Source organism: Centruroides vittatus, unplaced genomic scaffold, assembly GCF_030686945.1.
Source record: "Centruroides vittatus isolate TY-2023 unplaced genomic scaffold, ASM3068694v2 contig_250, whole genome shotgun sequence".
NCBI lineage: Eukaryota > Metazoa > Arthropoda > Arachnida > Scorpiones > Buthidae > Centruroides > Centruroides vittatus.
The window spans coordinates 625,642-647,803 of record NW_027121584.1 but is presented as its reverse complement, the minus strand read 5'-3'; the positions used below and the strand labels follow the sequence as shown (position 1 = coordinate 647,803).

The 22,162-nt window shown below is 30.1% G+C and overlaps 1 protein-coding gene across 1 annotated transcript in view; it reads left to right on the top strand.

The window, feature by feature from the left end:
* Positions 1-19,164, top strand: part of CycT (Cyclin T) — a 44,433-nt gene extending 25,269 nt beyond the window's left edge. The window contains exons 9-11 of the mRNA XM_067265834.1: positions 432-504; positions 13,450-13,529; positions 16,539-19,164. Of these exons, the coding sequence (XP_067121935.1) occupies positions 432-504; positions 13,450-13,529; positions 16,539-18,545 (2,160 nt within the window). The 3' untranslated portion in view covers positions 18,546-19,164. The remainder of the gene's footprint in view (positions 1-431; positions 505-13,449; positions 13,530-16,538) is intronic.
* The last annotated feature ends 2,998 nt before the right edge of the window (positions 19,165-22,162 follow it).

The window sequence follows — 22,162 nt, the reverse complement described above, 5'->3', positions numbered from 1 at the left end:
TGAAATTTCAAACCCTGTGGTATATTAGTTTATTTCAATCTCATTTTGTTGGAATGTTACAAATATATAAGATAAATGATCACTCTGTGCTTTTAATTAGCAGTTAATGTGCTGTTGATAAAAGCAGGTACACTAGTATTTGTGGGAAAAATTGATTAGACAAGTCTTACAACACTAATACTATTGTGTAGGGATAAGAATCTGAGACATTTCAGACTATGTTTCAGTCCCAAATCTATCTAGCATTTGATTAAATTTTATTATTATTTTTCCCTATTAAAATATTTGGTAATATTGCATTTGTTAATGTGATTAATCAACACTGCTTTTATCAAGTTATATACAATGCTTATAATATAAAGAAATATTTTAAAGATGTATCTTAATTCAGTTTGAATAGGTTAAATAGTAAATGTGAATCATTTTTATAGCTTCCTTGTTCTAATGAAGGGAAGGAATGGTTCTGGTATGTTGACAAATCAGTCACTCTTGAACTTCTTGAAGGTAAGAATTGAAAATTATATTTATAATATAATTTAGCAGTGTTAAGAGTCAAATTTTGATAGAGTATAAATTATAAATACATCATATGATTTCAAATGTTATATAATTTATTTACATAAAAACATTTAAATTGAATTTTTAATATAAATTTATGAATTTTTGGTAATTGATTAATGTTATGAGTAATGTTGAGAATTTTAGATAAATTAAAAGAAATATCAGTGACATGTTGAATTGCATACTTGGTACAGTTGCATTTATCAAATGCAGTAATTGGTTCTTAATATTGTGCTTTGGACAGCCGCGAGGCAGCCTACCACTCTTAGGGACCTGAGATTGAATCTGGATGGGCTGAAAAAGCCCTGGGAATTTTTCAGGTGGTAGTCCATCCAGATATGTCAGGCCCTTTTCCTCACCATCTAGCTGCTTCATTGTGGGCCTGGCCAAACTCATAATGGGCTTCCTAAAAGAGGTCCTCTTAGTGTCCACAGGACAGAAAGAGTTTAAAAAAAAAATTTTTTTTTTATCTCTGTCCCCTTACTCTTACAAATTATTATTTGTAAGAGTAAGGGGATTACACACAGAGGAGAAAAAAATTGTGCTTTGAATATTGTTCTTGGCACATGATTATTGCTTGAGTAAGCCGTATCTACAATTTTCTATGGTATCAAGATGAGTATTTTAGAATGACTTTCTGGACAATGGAGACTGAAATGACAACTGTTTGTAATATTCAGAAGAAATTTTTCTGAAAAGTTATATAGGTAAGTGTATTTGTTTTTTTAATTAAATTATAGTAAAATAAAAATCAAATCTTTTAAAATATTGTGTAGTTTTAGATTGTAAAAACTATTCTCCTGTACATTCTGCTGTTATAATTTTCATTTATGCTCAAAATTAATTAGTTCATTTTATAATTTTTTTTTAACTAGAAGGTAATTTACTTAAAATGCAAATAATTATAATACAGTAGAATCTACTTACTGTAAACACTGACACTTCTATACCAATGATAACTGAGTGATTATGTTAAGCAAGTAGAGTTGCTAACTTTCTTGTACAAAAAAAGGAGGAGGATGGCCTCATACAATGTTAGATATTTATAACAAAATAGTTTGTTGTAAGTACTTGTTGACTAACTATAATAATAATAATAATAGCATTTTAAACTCAGTATTAGAATTATTACCAATAGTTGCACAATACCACCTTGAGTTCCTAAATTTTATTTGCTTGTTTGACTCTAATTAATAGTCTCTCTCTTTCCATTGCTCTAGCCAAGTTATAAAAGACAAAATTATTACTTTAGAATACAAAAATAAAATATTGGAATGCTGTCTGCCAATAATTTAGAGATGTTATAAAATTAAACAAAAACAGTTAAAATTGTTATTCTAAAGGGGAATCTTATTGATAAAATTAGAATAAGAGGGAAATACAGCTAAAAGGAGGATAGATGGCAAACTTATGTAATTAAGATTACAATTAGTGGAAATTCTGATTTTTTTTAATTAAAAAAAATTTTTTTTGTTAAAATGACATGTTAAAATAATTATAGATTGATTAATTATAATTCAACCAGCATATAATTGAAGTAAGAAATTCATCATTTTAAACTACACATGTTAGAAAGCTGATGATGTGAAAAAAATAGTTCAAAAATGCCTATTAATCTGAATATAATAAGTATTACCAAACCAAACTTTACAACAAGTGACATTTTTATTTTAATTTACATGTTTTGGGGAATGTTAATTCTGATAACATTAAATGACTAATGATAACTGTGATTACATTAAGCACAGTCTACTGTATTTATTACATTTACAAGGAAAAATGCTTTGTTTTTAAGTACTGAAAGCCTGATTATTTTCTAATTGCTAGCTAAATAATAATCATAATTTAAAAAAAAAAAAATTAACTTTAAATTGTAAATCAATATATTTAGTAATTAAATTTATTGATTTGTCATTAATAAGTTCAAATTGTGCAGATGAATTAAATTATTTATTAACAATATTTTTAATTGGTTTAATTGCAGGCTGAAGAAGAATGTCTAAAGATGAATGGATATGTCTCAGTTTGAAATATAAAAGCCTGATCGTATAAAATGTTTTCACTTCCTGAATTATTTTAAAGAAAGATACTATAACAATGTCTTAACAGAATGGGTGGAAATGTGATTTTGATATAAAATCTGTTACTTGTATTTCAAGAAATTATATGTAGACATATGTCAATCAGTTGATAAAGCAACAAATTATTCATAAGCCAAGAGGACAATATATTTTCATCAGAAGTCACTGGCAATTATACAAAAGTAATTAAATTGAAACTAAAGAGTTTTAAATCGAGTCCAAAGACACTCTCAGCATTATGCAACTTTATTTGGACACAAAAGTTGCAAGAACTTTCAACAGTGCATAAACATCATCTTCAAGCAGGAGATTCAAAATTACAATATGGGTTTTCAATCTTTGCAAGAAATTTGAAGAAGGAACATAGTTTTGTACATTAAAATTCTTTAAAAAAAGTATTTTAAAATAAAATACAAAGCATTGGACAGAATACAAAAATAGGATTAACCAACCATAATGGATCTATTTATTACTTGTAATTTTTAAGCAGCTTAAAAATGATTTAGTAACTAAAAAAATCTCTGCTGTTTTAGAGTTTGGTTTTTATAATGTTCCATTTTATTTTTGCCTTCAAAGACTACATATTTTCAAACAAAAAGTAGTGGTAAGTCAATTTTATAATACTAAATTTGATATTTTAATGTATGAACATAAATCTAAATAAATTTTTAAAGCATTATATTTCAAGTATCTATAAAATAAGTTTTAACATTTTAATGTATTAGAAGAAACTTGGAATTTTATTCTGGTTAATTTTTCTTCTTGTTTTTTAAATAAATACTTTCCAGTCTTAAAAAATTTTCAGTAATTCTGTGAACTCTCTCTCAAATTTAAGTAGTAGAGTTTAGAATAAGTTGTTTGTGTTTGTGAGTGAGAGGTGTGTTGTTGATTAATAATTCTGTATTTGACAAAGGTATAAAGTGCAGAATTCAGAATGAATATCTGTTAGCAGCTCTTTCAATCCTTAGTTATATAATTATGAACTGTAGAGTTAGTCTCTATAATTCAACTGAATTTATTTATTTTATTTTTTTTTTGTGTGTGTTTAGAATGTTTAGTTTTTATGTCTAGCAAATATTTGAAATATAGATATACTGATAGCCAATAGTATTGAAATACATTAAAATTATTTTGTAAGCTGGTTTTAAGTCATTTGTAGCCAGAAATATAATCATAATAATAATAATCATCAAGGGTTGTTAATGGTTTGAGTCTTTCAACCAGGGGGAGACCCTCACATTCCCTAGACAGTTGGGCATGTGAGGAACTGGGTGGCTCGACCTAATGTCCATTCCTCACCCCCATGTGACAACCTGGCAGTAGATAGCCAATCAACTGGGCTGTCGAAGCAAACGAGAATGGGCTGCTATTACAGGATTAACCAACCATAATTGTATCAGTTAAAACTTAAGCATAGTAAATCAAATCAACAGAAAGTCATACTGTAGGACATTGCCTGGTCCAACAAGGTCTCTGCTGTGTTGATCAGAGAATCAGGTTATGCTAATGCTAAATATGCTACTGGTATACAAATCAGGGTTGGTACCATCAATGTTAGCAGTCTGAGTGGAAAGGAAGTAGAGCTAGCTGAAGTGCTAGAAAAGTATACTGTACAAATAATAGGTATCACTGAAACTAAGAAAATTAAAGTTGGAGAGACAAGCCTAAACAATAAATAAGTTAATCTACTCAGGGAATGATGCTCAGTGCAAGGAGGGTATAGCAATAGCATTTACATCTGCTATAGAAGGAAATCTTATGGAATGGGAAGTACTTTCTAGCAGAGTCATCTGGGCAAAATTTAAAATAGGAAATTGTATAATGAGATTTATCTGTGCCTATGAACCTACTGAAGACTCAAAGAAAGATGTAGAAGAATTTTATGATGATCTGGGATCAGCAGTAGAGACAAATACTAATGAAAAAATAGTTCTAGTGGAGATCATAGATGTAGTTGTCGTTTCCCACTCTATTATTAATAATAGAGTGGGAAATGACAACTATATCTATGGCAGCATTTTAGGTTAGTTTGGTGAGAAAGAAAAACACTACAGCAATGGCAAAAGACTGCCTGAATTTTTGCTTGTCACTCATTAGTGCTTACTAACACAATATTCTAACAATTCATAAATTCATATGGAAAGAACACTAGAAATCTGAAAAGCATAATTGACTATATTATTGTAGATATGAACATTATCCATTTAGCTGAAGACACAAGTCTTTAGAGGTTTTAAAGCTGATAGTGATCATCATTTTGTGCTGAGCAAATTAAAAATAGTTATTAGGAGTATGAGATGTAAAAAGGTGCTTCAATGGATAAAGAGAGAAACATTATCAGATCTTCCAAATGCTATTAAATACAGAAATATGATTAATACCACAGCTAATAACATCGTCATTACCGAAATGGATTTAGAGGAGGAATGGAAAAAATTCATGGAAACATTGGTAGAAGCAACAAAAATAGTATGTGATTAAGTTGTTTGCAAAGATAGGAAGGTTAGAACTGCATGGTGGACCAGAGGTTAGACAAGCAGTATAAGAAAAGAAGGCAGCTTATAAAAGATATCTGGCAAATAAGACCACAAGCAACCTATTAGATTGTAAAGTTAAATTTCAGCTAAACTGTGTGTAAAGACGGCTAAACAAAAATGCTGGGAAAATTTTGGAACAAATAGAAAAGCAAGTATAAAGAGGGGGCAAAATGTTTTGGCAATTAGTAAAGAATCTCAAAACCAGTGGGAAAACTGTAGCTAGAGGAATAAAGAATGATAAAGATAAAATTATAACAGAAGAAAAAGATATTCTAAAGGTCTGGAGCAAATACATTGGACAGCTGCTGAATGAAGGAGTGACAGATTTAGCCAAACAAGAGAAACGTATCTAAATTTTGGAATTATCAGATCCTATCTCGGTTATAGAAGTGGATAAGGCCATCAAAAACATCAAATGTGGAAAGGCTGCCGATATAGATGATATCAGACCAGAGAGGCTAAAGTATGAGGGAAAAACAGTAGTACAGGGGTTGCATTACATTATTGAAAGATGTTGGTCTGAAGGGAAGGTTCCAGAGGATTGGGGAAAAGCTTTAAGTGCACCAAATTCTTTATTATATCATTGTCTATGTTGGACTTAGTATATTAATAGGACATTATACTGGTGTTGTTTCAGTTTTTGCAAATAGAGATAATCTTATTCAGAAAAAACAAAATCTTTATTTTTCTGAATAAGATAAAGAACCAATTTGTCCACATTGTTCTACTAAGCAATAAACTCAAGGACCTCCAGCAATCTTTAAATAATTTAGAGGAAAGTTGCAGGAATTTTGGTATGTCAATTAGCTACAAGAAAATGAAGGTTATGGCTATTTGTAGAGAGAAAGAAACTTTAACAGTTAAACTTGGTAACAAATGCTTAGAACATATCATACTTGTGAACATTCTTTAGTGAAGATGGAAAGTTAGATTTGGAAATCAGCAATAGATTAAGCAAGGCAGGTCAGGCAGGGAGCCAATTGAGCAAATATATCTGGAACAAGAAAGAAATGTCATAAGACAAAATTAGCTGTGTACAACAGTTTTTAAACCTATATTGATATAAAGTTCTGAGAGTTTGGTGAGAAATAAAGGAATTGACAAAAAATTAGAAGCAGCAGATATGAGAGTTTTTAGAAAAATTAGTGGTGTTAATAGATGGATACAGTGGCAAAATCATATTAAAAATGAAGACAAGAAGAAACCTTAAGATATCAAATATTCAGTTGAGAGTAAGCAAGGCTAATCTGAGGTGTGATAAAAACATTTGATAAAAAATTGCCAAGACAAGTTCAAATTTTGTAATTAATTTGAGGTGGTTTGGCTATTTGGAAAGAATGGAAGAAGACCAACTAGCTAAACAGGTATTCAAAGCTAAAATCAAAGAGGGGAAAAAAAACCAAAGGGACGACCTAGACGAAAGAGATTGATAGGATTAAGCAGGCTTTAGAGGAAAGGAATTTAACGTTATTCTGGGCTAAAAACTTGTCTGTTGATAGGAGAGTTTGGAAAAAAGTAGTAGATGGTAGTATAAAAGTTTGATTTTTTTTTACCATGTTGACCTGTACACCCTCTGGGTATTAGCAAGAAATGATGATGATGATTATCAAAATTATATGATTTGTTTCCAGTTAGTGACTTTTTGATATTTATTGAAAATAAGCATGTTACCTGTATAAACGAACAGAGTTTCTGATATTACTGTATTTTGGACTGTATACATCAGCACTCCCTATTTTTTTTCAGTTCAAATAGTCTTTCTTATTAAAATGAAAAATTTCATGTACTTCTAAATGTGCATAAATTGGAAATACTATATTTACTTGAATTTAAGATGCACCTTAATTTCTACATATTCACCCATGGATTTTTTTTTTTTTTGAAAAAATAGACAACTCAAGACAAAAAATAGTGAACAAATAAACTTTGTTCAGCATTTGTTGTAAGTACAGTAAATTATATATCACTGTTTTCCTTAGTATAGAAGTTGGAAACATTTTCACTTGCTTGGACTCTTCTGAATCAGCAGTTGACATTGTTTTAGTCATTGTACATGTGTGTTGTTAGTAAACTAAAACCAAATACCTTTAATGCTAAAACTATGCTAATCAACACTGAATTCAGTATTCACATCTCACGTGCATCATATTCTATTCAATGGTGTTTAATAAAGCAGTGGAAATTTGACGTTTCTTGAGTGCTGCACAACTTCTTTCTGAGATTTTCATTCACTTATTTATGATGTTATTGTAATAAACTGAGATTGAGTTACATTGCCTCTTAAATATTTTCTATTATTTCAGATTAACTCGACATATTAATGATAGAGAAGTAAGATGCACGACACTAGAGATTGTTAATTATGACATATTATATTAAATCTAAGATGAATCTTATTTTCAGAAATACTAAAACATGAAAAAGTGCATTTTACATTTGAGTAAATATGATAATTAATGAATGTAGTCAAATGATTCAAAAATTAGTTTGCTTTAAGTAAATTACAATAAGAGAAAAAATTTTATTAAAAACTATAGTAATAACAGTAACAAGTGTTCAAAATTATGCTACTTATCCACAGGGATTATCGTTAGTATTGTCTTTGTAAATAATTCAATATGTTTTGTAAACATAGGTAAAGTTTAAGTAAAATCAAATCGAAATGGATATAACTTGTTATATTACCAAATAAACAGTTTTTTTCTTTTTTTTTCATGTATTTGAAATACTTAAGTAACAATGATCTTATTAGTTAAGTAATATTTATTAATGACACTAATTAATGTAAAGTTATACTTGTATTAGTTAAGTTAGCATAGTTTCTCAAAATCCGATATTAATGAAGAATGATACAGGAGTCAATTTGAGTAAGCATTGAGTCAGTTTCTATCCTTAATTCTCAGATTTACATATGATAAAAATGCTTTTTAACTTATATGTGATTATAAATGGCATCAGTTCTACAGTTTCATATCTGCTAATGATAAATTTTTGTTTTTTTTTTTAATTAATTGTTCAATTACTATAAATTTGTAATTTAAAGTACTATAGCATTTATTTTACTAATGTAGATGCCAAGTTAGTTGATAGAAAAGAAAGATTAAATTGACAAATAGTGGCACAGTTTAATCCATAGTTTAAAAAAAAATTAAAATAAGCAGCTTTTAAGGATTTTTGTTTATGAAATTTGGAATTTCCAAAGGATAAATTTCAAATTGAAAAAAAATTGCTGATTTCATATAACATTGGCAGACAGATTTTTTTTTCACATACTCCTGGAAGTGCTTCACAAACCATATATTGGGAAATACAGATAAACACTGAACAAAATTTTCTGTTAAAGAAAATAATACTGAAGTATTCTACAATTGTTTATAGAAACCATCACTTAAATTACTTTAATTAAATTTAATTAATAAAAAATATAGTTTACTGTATAGTTTATAACTTACTGTATAGTATATTATAGTTTATGTAGAAAAATATAGTAAAAAAGTTATGTAATTACCATATATTTAAATTTTTATTTAAAATTAAACAGTCTTAATTTAATTTATTAATATTAAGTTTAAACCGGTAACAAGTATAGTACTACAAGAAAGTTTTAAAGTGATAAAAAAAAATCCTGGCTGCAGAGTCAGAGTTGTGGATTTATGGTATTTTAGTCAGTCATCAAAATTGTTTTATTTTGTGTTTTTTTTTTAAATTGAGAATTGTTGTCATTAATTTTTATCATCACTATATATAAGTGACAGTGAGATTATGCATAAGAAAAAATTCAGTTGAATTCTTTAAACTGTTAAAATTGGAGTTGGTTTTGAAGCATCAGGTGGGGTTTTAGACTTCTAAAGAACTCCACAGCTCTGTAAAAAATTTTTTTATTGCTTTCAAATATACAGAAAATGCTGGAATACTTGTGTTTAAGCCTAATATCGATACTTCGAAAACTGTTATTGTAGTTATCCAATAGGTAATTCCTGGAAGTGATTGTGTGTGTAAATTAAGAATTTGTAAAAAAAAAAGCTATTCCTGTTTCAATGTGGAGCATGTCAGGAAATTTCTACAGTCAGACAACTATAAAAATTTTGTACTGAAAAATCATAAGAAATAGGTGAAATTCCATTATAGGTGAATGTCCAGTATATTATATAATGCATGGCCTCATACATGTATGAGACCATGCATTATATAATATACTGGACATTCTGCTTTTGGATACTGTCAATGATGCAACTCTGGCATTTTGCGTCTTTTTACGGTGCTCTGCACACTTTGTTGCTTACAATAATTGAAGCATATAGTTTTGAAAATGGCCAACCCCATTTTTTCTGGGTCTGGAACATAAGGGCTGTGAATTTGGCTGATTTCGAAACTATCCTAGTTTTTATCATATTTCTTTGTTTTGTGACTATTTTAGAAATTTGTAACAATCATTATCGAAGAGTAGAAGAATACATAATATCAAGTGCTTAGCTAATTTTTTTTAAAAGATGGTCTTAGCTGTTTTTGGAGCTTTTGCAGTTAGATATATCTAGCCTTTAGATAACTAAATACATGTTTTGCTGGTTGCCTTCTTGAATTTATTAGTAGCTGTGTGGATGATGAAATTGATGTAGGATCGAGTGATGCATGAAATATTTGCTTAATATAGAAAACGGATAATGAATATTATATCAGCTTAGATAGAACATCTCAGCTTGTAGATTTCAGTGTTTGCCTTCAGATGGTTTTAATTTTTTATATTTTTATTTCTAATATGTGAGAGATATTTTCTTCAAATGCACTGCTCAGAAAAATTTATAAATGGATAATGCATAAAATGAGGTTTATTAGCATGTAAACAAAATATATGAAATAACTTCTTCCAGTTTTCTTTGTTGAGTGTGATTTGCTTATTCAATTTGGATTTTTTTTTTTTACTTCCATGTTTCGAAATTTGACAAAAGGTGAAGTTTTTATTGTGGAACATTTTAAATGTCCGAAAAGCATAATACAATATAATTAAGGAGAAAGAAAACCCTTATCAGAGCTGAAAGAATTGAGGGGAAAAGAGGATTGATTGAAGCAAACTGTAAGCAGCTAATCAATGCCATTGTGGATAAAGTTGCCCAGAGTCTCTAAGTTGTGTCAAAAGTTCAAAATATTTCACACTTATTCATGGGGTATTAAAAGGAATGTTATTAGGTAAAGGATTTCTGCACCCAAGTTACACTGTGAAGCAGTTATTACAGCAACCAAACAAGATCATTTTTGACCAGAAAACTTGGTGTTTGTTATGGATGACAAGTTTTATTTTACACTGGATGGTTCTGAATGTGCTGGAAATAGTTTTTACTGTTAAAATGGAAAGGATATGCCAGAAATGAAGTTCAGATATTATGCGAAGTTCCCATTGAAGATTTCGGTGTGGACTGCCATAAGCCCTCGAGAAGACAGCAGACCATAGAATAGATTTATTCTGTTAAGCTGATAGTCTTCTCAAATATGTTTTAATTTATGTGCATTGTTTTTTTGTAATTCTCAATTTCCAGAATAAACTCATTTTCATATTCCAGTTTTTGTTTACATATATATTGATTACAATACATATAGGATCTATAGCAGTAATAATTAAAAATTTTCTTTAAAAAAACCTAAAATGTAGTTGGTTCTTGGTGTTGAAGTTGCCACTGGCAGAGGACACTGTTCCTTAATTATTATGCCTTTGTGTCTTCTATTGTAATTTAAAATTTATCTACTTTTACTAGTACTATTACTACTATTAATACTAGTACTTTTTTTTATCAATTAACAGGACTTATTATACTGGAATTATGGATGCAAATATTTAGTCTTACAGATCAGAAATAACTAAATAAAAAATATTATTTCTGGTCTGTAAGACTAAATATCTGCATCCATAATTCCAGTTAATTGATCCATGAGTCCTGTTAATTGATAAAAAAGTACTAGTATACAAGATAAATTTTAAAAGACACTGTTCCTTCTTTACAGTAATATAAATACACTCATGTTAATACACTCATCACTATAAAAATTAGTGCACCAAGAAGGAGTTATTGTATTGCTGCAAAACTTGGCATCCAGGTATGTCTGAATCAGATATGGAAATGATTAGAGTTATTGCCTGATGGCTCATTGCATAATATCAGCAGAGGTGTTAAAGTTTTGCCAGATGCCTTCGCACACTTTTTTTTTATTGGTCAAGTGGAATGTGCATTCTACTTGACCAATAAAAAAAAGTGTGCGAAGGCATCTAGTCTGTAGTTTACCTGTTGCAGGAGGATGCCATATCAATAGAGTTGCCTTTAGATTGCTGTTGAAGACCATATGAACAGCTAACTGAGTTTGAGAAGGGAATGATCATTGGGTTGAGAGAAGCTGGATGGTAATATTGCTGAATAACCATCACTTAAGCCATTCTGACAACACTGTGAGGAGGTGTTGGACAGTGGACAAGAGAGCTCATGCACATGGCACTCAGGCTCAACAGAGATCTAGAATCTCCTTTCATTTGCAGTTTTTCTTTCAATGAATGATTCTTTTCTTTCATTTTATAATCACTTACTTATATCATTGTTACTCTCACACATGTGCAATTTTGTTCGATTTCGACAACTCCTCCTCGGTGTGCCAATTTTTATGGCAATGAGTGTATAATTGGATTAAACTTCTAAAATTTAAAGGTTGTTACAATTATAAAAGGAGTGAACATTAAAAAAAGGAAATCTGTAGTAATTGAAGCTAACAATAAAATTAAAATAGACTGAATTTAGCTTTTATAAGATTGATAAGGAGGGAGAAATCACACTTAGATAATAACCAAACATATGCTCTTTGAAGGGTAAGCATTCTGTCTGAAAGGTAAGTTAAATGTAGTCTTAGTGTATATGTCACACTGAGCATTAGGGCAGAGACTGCATGTTTGTGCAATAACCTAATCCAGCGGTGCAGTAATGCATTGGCGTGCCACAAAACTTGTAGTGTTCTGTATTTTCAATTACATGTGCCACTAAAATAAAATTATAGAATTTATTGCACATTAACATATTTTTATTTAACTATAAAATACACACTACATAAAAATATTATAAAAAAATTACAATATTTAAACATTAGTGACTCTCTTGTGGTTCAATTTTAGAATATTTGGTTCATAGTTTGAAGTTTTTAATTTTATGCACAATTGGCGTGCCACTCTGAATTCTTTCGCATGCCACAGGTTGCCAACCACTGACCTAATCTATTTGTCTATATGATGTACAGTACTTTAGTATAGCTATCAATCATACATGTTCTGTTACATATTATGTTTTAAACATTGTTATTTCAAACTGCATCAATATCTCTTCATTTACATGTGTTACAAATTGACAGATATGGTATGATACATCATTTACATCTATAGAGTGTAAATAATAATATATTTGAGTATATCTCATGCAAGCAGTGTTATAGATAGAACAAATTACAGGAAGTCCTCATTAATTTGAACTTAAATAATTCAAAGTCCTGTTAGTTTGTAACTGTACTTTTGTCCTAGCTGGAGTATAGAGATTTACATGTTAAGGAATTCAGTTAGTTTGAAATACAACTACTTCAAAATTTGAAGTGAAAATTCTGTTCAAACTGCAGTATGTGTATGTTAAGTTGTTCGTTTAGATTGAAATGCCTTGTACTATAAGAGAACCTCAAGGACAACTCTAATCTGGTCAATATGGCTTTACAGTAACATATTTTCAGGTGTACCCTTTTTTTCTCTTATCTCAAAATCCGGTTGGGTTTTGGGATTACAAGATTGGGATATTTGTAGGACTGTAGATTACTACATTTGGACAACTTACTACTTTTTGGACCTCTTTAAAAAATAATTTGGGCTACATTTTGTAGAATTCTGCTTTACTTTTTATAAAACCTATCTGGCAACCTGTGAAATTCTCATCTGGTGTGTAGTTTATATTATTATTAATGAAAATGTCAATCTGTATACATAGCCATATTTCATTAAAAAATTACATCAGTTGCATGGCAATTGGCATATTGTACAGAAATGTGTAAATCTTGGATAATTCGAAACTTGATAATTTGAAGTCGCGATTACATTGTCCCTTGAATTTCAAACTAATGAGGATTTCCTGTATCACTGTTTGAATTTGGCAACTGATATACACTATATAAATTTTCAATTTACTTAAAGTTATATTACATATTTTACCTAATTAAATCTTAAATACTATTATTGTAAGCATTAAAAAATTTTTATTTTTCAGAATTAACATCAGAATTCCTGTTGATTTTGGATAAATGTCCAAGTCGATTAAAAAGAAAAATTACTACTGGAAGTGTAAAAGTAAGTTTTTAAAATGGAAAATTCCCTCATCTTTTTCTCTTTCCCTCTGTGTGGGGCTGTGTTATGATTCAAAATAATCTTAGTCTCATTTGCAAACATATAAAGATTTCTTAACTTAAGATATTGCAATTGCACACAATTATTTGCTTAGCTTCTAATGTAATACAGTATGTGATATTTATACAGTAATAAGTTCTAAAATAATTTTAAGTTAAAATACTGTATTTTGAAAACTTTTTTTTTTAATTGTAAATATTGAGTAACTATTTTATACATAGCAATATGTTTGAAAAACTTAGTATAGTAAAACCTGTGTATCTGTGTAAATCAGAATTGCGCAGTACAAAATATTGTTTTTCTGTTTTGAATAGGTTTCAGTACATACTATATATATATTTTTTAAATTATAATGGATAAAGATTGCATAGTTATGTTCATTTTTATAGTAAAGTTGCTTTTATTATAAGATTTCATTCAAATTAATCTAAAGTTATTCCAACTAAAGATGGAAATATGTGAATGTAAAAATAGAGAACTGTTCAATTCAAAAAGATGAAAACTCAAATTCATTCTTGAAATAGCTTCTCATGCTATATGGTGACTGTTATAACTGAAGATAGTTTTGCCTACAAGTGGAGTCTTAATTTTCTGCTTTATTCAAGTTAAACTGTGTTCTCTGTACCCAGAAACCTTTTCCATTTTTGCTTTGGACAGGTTTCCAGCTTAAAATATAAATATAAGATTGCTATGCTCCAAGTTTTTTCCATTTAGGCAGGTTTTTATTTTATTCAGGTTCAGTTTTGGACAATTTTTGCTATATTATCTTTTCTAAAATAATATAGAAATACTTTTCTAGTACTCTGGATGCATTGAAAGTATTTAAACTTAAAAGTTATGTTATATGCACAACCCTTAACAATAATCTCTATGATTATTATGCATTTTAATTGAACAGTAATTATATTCATGACAAATTATGATATTATTTTTTATTAATGCTATTCTGATTCCTAGAGAAGTAAGATATTTAAACTTTTGAAATTTTTTTATAGTATCTACTATATCAATTATTTTAGCAATTTTAAAATGTTTAAACTAACATGATAAAAAAAAAATACATACGGGGTGGCCCACGGAAACGTAGCCTGCTAGTAGACATGAAGAATGAGCAAGTAGACCACTTGTCTAAAGCTTTATTGACTTACCCACATGTTACAACAGATACTGAAAGTGATTACCATCCATATCTATGCACCTCTAGGCACGTCATAGCATGTCAGCCGTTACTGCCTGCAGCTCTTCGACAGTGATGCTGCAGATAGGATTCATGATGTTTTTTTTTTTGAGTTCATCCAGGGTATGCAGATTATTAGCATACACTTTCTGCCTTAAATTTCCCCACAAATAAAAATGGGGGTGGAAGGGGATTCACCTCCTTCAATTCAGAGTGGGGCACCTGCTGGATATAAGAGGCGGACTACTTTTCCATGGGCCACCCTGTATAAATGGGTGAAATCAATTAGAAAATTTAATTAAAATTTATTTCCTTTGACGTGACACTATATTTACAACAATTCATGAAACATTCACAGTTATCTTTTTGGAGATAAAAAAATTATATTTAAATCTTAGTACTGTTAAGCTTTTCAGCCCATTCTCAGTAGTACAATAACTATTATATGAAAGTTGGAGAGACCTTGGTGATACATATGGGAATGTGTAGCAAAATATTGGTTGGAATAGACAGCTTGGTGTTGGAGTGTTTTTTCTTGATCAAATGGGGTTCATGGGAATGTGAAGATAAATAAGGAACTAAAAGAAATTATTGGGATTCATATGAAGTGAATGGTCTTTTTGACTGGTTAGACAGAAGCTAGCAGGTAGCATGGAATGGTTGGTTTAATGGAGCCTGGTAATGCAACACAAGGTATTCATTACACCACTCTTTTAATAGATTGCTTGCCTTGGAGGACTTTGAATGGGAAACTGGTGTGTATTTAGGTGTTAGACACATGAAGAAAGCATGGAAAACTCCATACATACATCTGGTTGGTGAACTGTAAACATGGGACCAACCTACAGTGTTCAATGGTTTTATCTACTTGACCACTGATATGCCACCTAAAATGAAGTATGTTTACAATATGTAGTGTTAGAACCTGCATCATGCTTTTGTCACAATAGTTTGATATTCAAGATAAGTTGTCATATAACTCAAGAGACTAAAGTTTGTAGAATTTTATATCTCCAAAAAAGCAGACAACTGTATGTGCTAAGGTAATTGAAAAAATTTTTGGTTTGAAACCATTAAATATAAGAATTACATAACTAATTATTGTATTTTATACTTTGATGAAATGCATCCACTTGTATGTTCTAAAATGTATATGATCTAAAATTACATCATCATAATTCTTGGTGGTGGTCTAAATAAATCTGATTACAAACCATTTTGAAAAATACATCTGAAGATTTATCAGGAAGACATTAAAAACAGATGTCACTTGTATATTTTATTTAATTATATTTTCTGATAACTATGCAATGGGTATTTAATTTTAGTTTGAAAGAATTCTGTCTTAAGTGTTTGTAATTTCTAAAATGCTTTATTATCAAAAATTAGTCTGAATGGAAAAACTTATTCGGTATTTCTAATAATAGTTTCCTCGTTGCCAATAAATGTTGCCTTCTTATAACAATTGATAATAGCATGCACAATAAAAGTTTATTTTTACTTCTATTGTTGGTGATATGTGTGTGTAATATATGTGTGTATAAACCAGGTATAAATGATATTTAAATTGCAAATATTATTTAAGATTTTTATAAGAAAATGCCATTCTAAGTTAATTTTATCTGATTTGTATGACAAAAGGACATCTTTTTCATTAATACTTATTTTTCAAATAATATCTGACTTCTGGTTATCAATATATTTTTTAAATAATTCTGAAAACTAACTTCAAATTAAAAGAATGATTTTAATATTTATTTTAATCTTTTTTCCAGGATTTGCAAGCAATGGAAAAGCGCCTTAAAAATGAGGCTCCTTGCTCAACTACAGCAGTCTTTTCTCATGATAAAGGACAAACAAGACAGGATGATAAGAAACTATCTTTGGATTCCAAACAGTCTAGCCATCATCACAAAAGTGTGTTGTCACCAGCTACTAAAGAAAGCCAGCATCATTCAAAAGCCAGTGTTGTACAGTGTGCCACTACATTACCTCCTCCTAATGTTGCAGTTCCTATGATGCAACAACCTTCACCATCAAAACGTTCCAAAGGTGAAAATCCCCATTCCATTAGTCTTGCAGTTTACAAAGAAATGAAGGAGAAGGAAAAGGAAAAGGGACAGTTGCTTGAGCAAAAGTTAAAAGCACAACAGAATAAAACTGATAGTCACAATAATCCAATACAAATACATTCTGTCCCTAATAATAAGAAATTAAGTAAAGATGAAAGAAAATCCCATCACCATCAAAATGTTTCTGACAGAGAGAGAATGAAATATATGAAACAGATGCACCTAAAACAAGAAGAAAATTCAAGTTTTCTTAATGATGAACTATCAAGTGACCATGGAACATCTAAACTAACAAATGAAGAAATTTTACAGCAAAAGATTGCAGATGACATGAGACAAATTGCTATGAGTAGAATTTCTGATAATAGAATGGATAACATATTGGGTGATATTCATTCAGATGACTTTAAACTTGAAACTGTGATGTCTAAACATAAAGAACAATCTGAAGTTCCTGCAAATCCTCACAATCATCACGACAAAAATTCTTCTCGACTTTCAAGTACAGTTCAGCAGGGAAATCAACACTCACTCCATTCAGAACAAGACACAAAATTAAGGCATGATTCGAGGCATACTTCTGAAATTTGGTCAGGATTTTCAAGTATATCTCAATCAAATTTATTTAATGAAGAGCATGGTTCAACAACAACAAAATTAAATAAGGTTAAACATCAGAGGCATAGGATATCTGGCCAAATTCCACATGAAGATGGTATTTTGCACGACAGAGAAGAAACAAGAAGAGCAATAGAAGATGGAGACAATTCAAGTAACCAGAAAATGACTGAAATTATTCCTGCCAATTACAAATCAGATAATGACCTATCTAAAAAATCTGATTCCTCATATGAAAAATCTAGTGAATTGCAAACTAAACAAGATAGGCGGGAAAAACACAAACACAAGCATTATTCTCATAATTCTGAGAAAATTAATGTTTCAGATCAGATAACTCCAACATCTGTTTCTGGTGGTTTAAAAATAACTATACCTAAAGATAAAATTATGTTGAGTAATGTGAAATCCGATACAGCGCAAAGATCAAGCAGTGGTAGTCCACCAAGAGAAGCATTGAAAATAAAAATACCCAAAGTAAAAATATCAAATAATGAACAGTCCAAAATGCCTAGTAATGCAAATGCTACAAATACAAATTCTGGCCTAAAATTAGTTATTACTAAGGACAAAAAACAAAAATATCATTCGTTTTCTTGTGCACCTCAAAAAGCAGAAAGAGAAGCTCGTAAGCGCGAGAGAAGTCCGAATGAGACATCTCACGACAAACCGGCAGAATTATCGGTCATAGAGAGGCCAGCAAAAGTGGCAAAATACGACCAGTCTTCTCACGTAAGGAAGTCTCATCTTACAAACGACGGATCAGACATTCCATTGCCTCCCGATTCGAATAAAACAAATATGCACAATCAGCAATTTGAATCTACAAATAAACAAGTAATAACCAATACTCCAACTATGCCGTACCAAATGCCTAAACCCAATCCTGTTTCGCAGACTTTTCTTCCATATAATAATCAGTATTTTCCATCTTACACCTGCTACCCGTATCCTACTCCGGTTCAATTAGCCGTTAATGCAACAAGACTTTCTCAACTCTACAATCGGCCAGCGATGCCACCACCGTTACCAGGAGATCCTCCTCTTCCGAGAGAACCACCACCACCACCACCACCTCTCCCACCAGAATAGTGTGTAGTAATTATACACTTAAGAAGAGGAAGTACATACATATAAATATATAAATATATATATATAGAAACTTATATTGACTTAAAGATTGGTGCTTATATAATTGTATAGTGCTATTGTGCCTGAGGGACTGAAAAGGGTTCTTCAATCGATTGGTGAACTTAGGAACAACTGATGTGAAAATTAAGATATGTAATTTATTCCAATGCAATGTAAGAATCATGATAGCAAAATGGAAACCGTCACCAGATTAATTTGTGATGTTTAGTTTCCTATCATTTGTGAATAATTTCTAGCCTTGATATAAGGCTACTATAATGTACCTAAATATTTCATGTCATACCAATTTGCAAAATCATTTTTAAAATTCTGCTCATCATATAGCTGTTGTTATCATGAACAGAAAATAAATATGCTTTACTTCATCTGAATAGTTGTTGTTACACATTGTATAAAAGGTTGTATTAAATAGAAACTTTTTCCTCTTAAAGTTATATATGTAATTTTCAAAAATCTTAAAGTAATATGCAAGTCCTACAGACTTGCTACTGAAATTTTGAGATTATGGCCTAAATTTGTGAAGATTTTTAAAATTGAATAAACTGCAAAATTATATGTATTCTCAATACATTAATTACTAACGGATCGTCGTCACAGCACGAATAATACTCGATCTCACGAACTAAAACATATTTGGAAATTGTGCCGATCTGGATTATTAAATTTAAATAAATAAGTAAGGATAATTGAGTCAATGAGCACAAACACGCTGGAATTTTTTTACTACAGAAATCTGACCAATGGATAAATTATAATTATGTTAATTAGAAATGTTTTCTTCGTTATCGATCTCTGTTTTTATTTTATCAGGACAAATTTTGGTACGAGACTATTTTTACACGATAAAATGCTTGTGTAAATACTTTCAGCAAATTAAAGCCAACAACTTTTACCTACGAGTGTCAAAGAATTATATTTTAGGCACAGGACTAAATAAAATCAACAGCAGAAGTTACAGTAATTGTTAGAAATATATAAATTCTTAATTTAATTTCAATGAAATTTGGGTATTTGAATTAATTTATAATCAAGATTGAAAAGGTTTTTTTTTTTAATTCAGATCTTTGATGGCCATAACAAATTAATAAAGATTAGAGTATCGATATAATAAAATTTCTGTGTTTGTAAAACAAAATATGGAACAAAGCAAATTTAAATGGGTTAGGCACGGCAAAGATTTTTGAAAATAAACTTATTTTTCAATCTACCATTTTTATTTATTAGTGACAGGAATGAATGACTTTAATACTTTTTGTTTTGACTCATTTAGAAACAAATCTCTCATGTAATTTGCATGCAGGACATTATATAATGCATGAGATAAGTTTTATTCCTAGCAATTTAGTACTTCTGTGTATCATTACATTGAGGTCTGTATCCACGAACAATTGGAATCGGGTCATTAACTTAAACGTATCGCAACAACAACCGTCATTTAAGTTGAATATTCTAAAGAACAGGTTTATCTGAGAATTTCATCTGTGAAGAAAGAGCTTTGTGTATTTTAACTAACTATTCATTCAATGTTGACTGATTAATTGTAATATATCAATCTTTTGATTCAATTATTTTCTGAATCTTTGATAATTGCTTTCTATGATTTCCTTTAAGAATTTATTTATTCAAATTATGAATAATTTCTGAATAAATACAAATATGATTATAGACTTTTGTATATATTGAATTATTTTTTGTAATTAAAATGTGAATATAGGATTTTAACTGTGTTGCAATAGTGTTTCAACCACCACCCAATTTAAAAGAACAACTGTAGTCGTTTTGTAAATAAGACACGTTGTTAAAAAAATAACTATATCGTTTTTAAAGATAAGGCGGTAACTTGATATAGTGAAATTCGAGGACCCATTAAAACTTTAATTTTTATTCTAAAGTTGTATTGAAAAAAATTAGTTGAGTGATTCGTGTGTTGTACTCTAAACTTTAATTTTAAAATACCGTATATATAAGTATTAAAATACAGGTTACAGAATATAAAATACTTGGTATTTGAAAAAAATTTCATAAATATACATGTCTACTGAGGTGTAAAGTATGATGTAATTGGAGTTTCTTCAGTGCTGTATAATAAAGAGTCGTTTATATCTGTTCGGCAGATAATACATCATTATGCTCTCGGTAGCTTTGGCCGACCGTAGAATTTCGGATTTGTTTTGATGTTTTCTTTGTAATTGTGCTGCGATGATGGCCTAGTTAAGTCACTTTCTAGAAAATGTTCACTCGACGTTCATCATTGTTGATATTTGATGATAAAATTGATCTAACCGCAAGTGTTTGTCATCTAGGTCTTTTTGTTATATTTTATATATTGATCTTACCTTAGTGTAATGTATTTTAATTACAGTATAACAAATTACTCTATAACAAAATGAATTTCCTAGGTATTTTGTTATAGAGGTGACTATATCCTGTTTTGGAGACAGTCTAGCATTCTGTAACCATATGGAAACAATGTCCACCCTTAGGACTACCATCCTGGATTTTAAGAGTACACAAGTACAAACACTAAATTATCCAGAGGTAGAGAGAAGGATTGTAATTTTTTTTGTATTTAATATTTAATTTAGTAGGCATTCAATAATCAAAGGACTAAAATTTTTGGATTTTAGTCATTCACAATACTCAAATTCACAGATTAAAGTTGTGAAGTTAGATCCTATCGCAAAAATTTGACCTCTGACCAAACTTTTTCGGGGTCTGTGAAAGGGGCGAATAAAAAAAGAGAACAAGGTTAAGAAAAAAATATACACGAGAGGTAATAAAACACAAAACTGATCAATGGATTATTTAATAATACATTTTATTACATAATTATTGGGCTGCAATTTTCAAATTCTAGACCTATGCATTCCCACTGTCATTTTTCTGTCTATCATTCGTTAATCTTGAGAACGGGGATTAGACAAAAATCCAGATCACATATAAACTTACGAGCCACACACGTGATCGACTGTATACAAACCTGCAGTCCAGACGGGAAGTCACACGACTTCAAAATTTTCTCGAGAACGGAGGTAGGGTAGACGACCAGTACGACTCGATTGTTATTGGCAGAAGTATGACGTACAGGGGCAAAACACCGCTAAAATCCAGATCAAATGTGGAAAGCTTAGGACTAGATTAACTATGTACGAACTTCTGGCCCGGACTGGAAGTCTCACGATTATTTTAATTTCAAAGACGATTAAAAATTGCAGCCCGGCATTGTGACAATGTCACAATAAGTAATTGTTTGTTATTAATATACTTAATGAATTTATTACTAGCACATTTTTCATTTAATTGATATTTTATTACTCTGGTGTACATGGTATTTTTCGACCATTGTTTTCTTGGTTTGCCCTCTCGGTTGCCGAGATAAAGTTCGGTTTAGGCGATAAGACCAAACTTTACAAAGCAGGTAACCATTTTGTCATTTCGAAAAGAATAACTTGGCTCGGATAAGTCAAGCAAAAAGTTTAACCACCACAAAAAGAGTACAATTGGTAACCATATCCCTGCTATTCAAACGTACCCATGAAGTCCTCTTTGGAACAGAT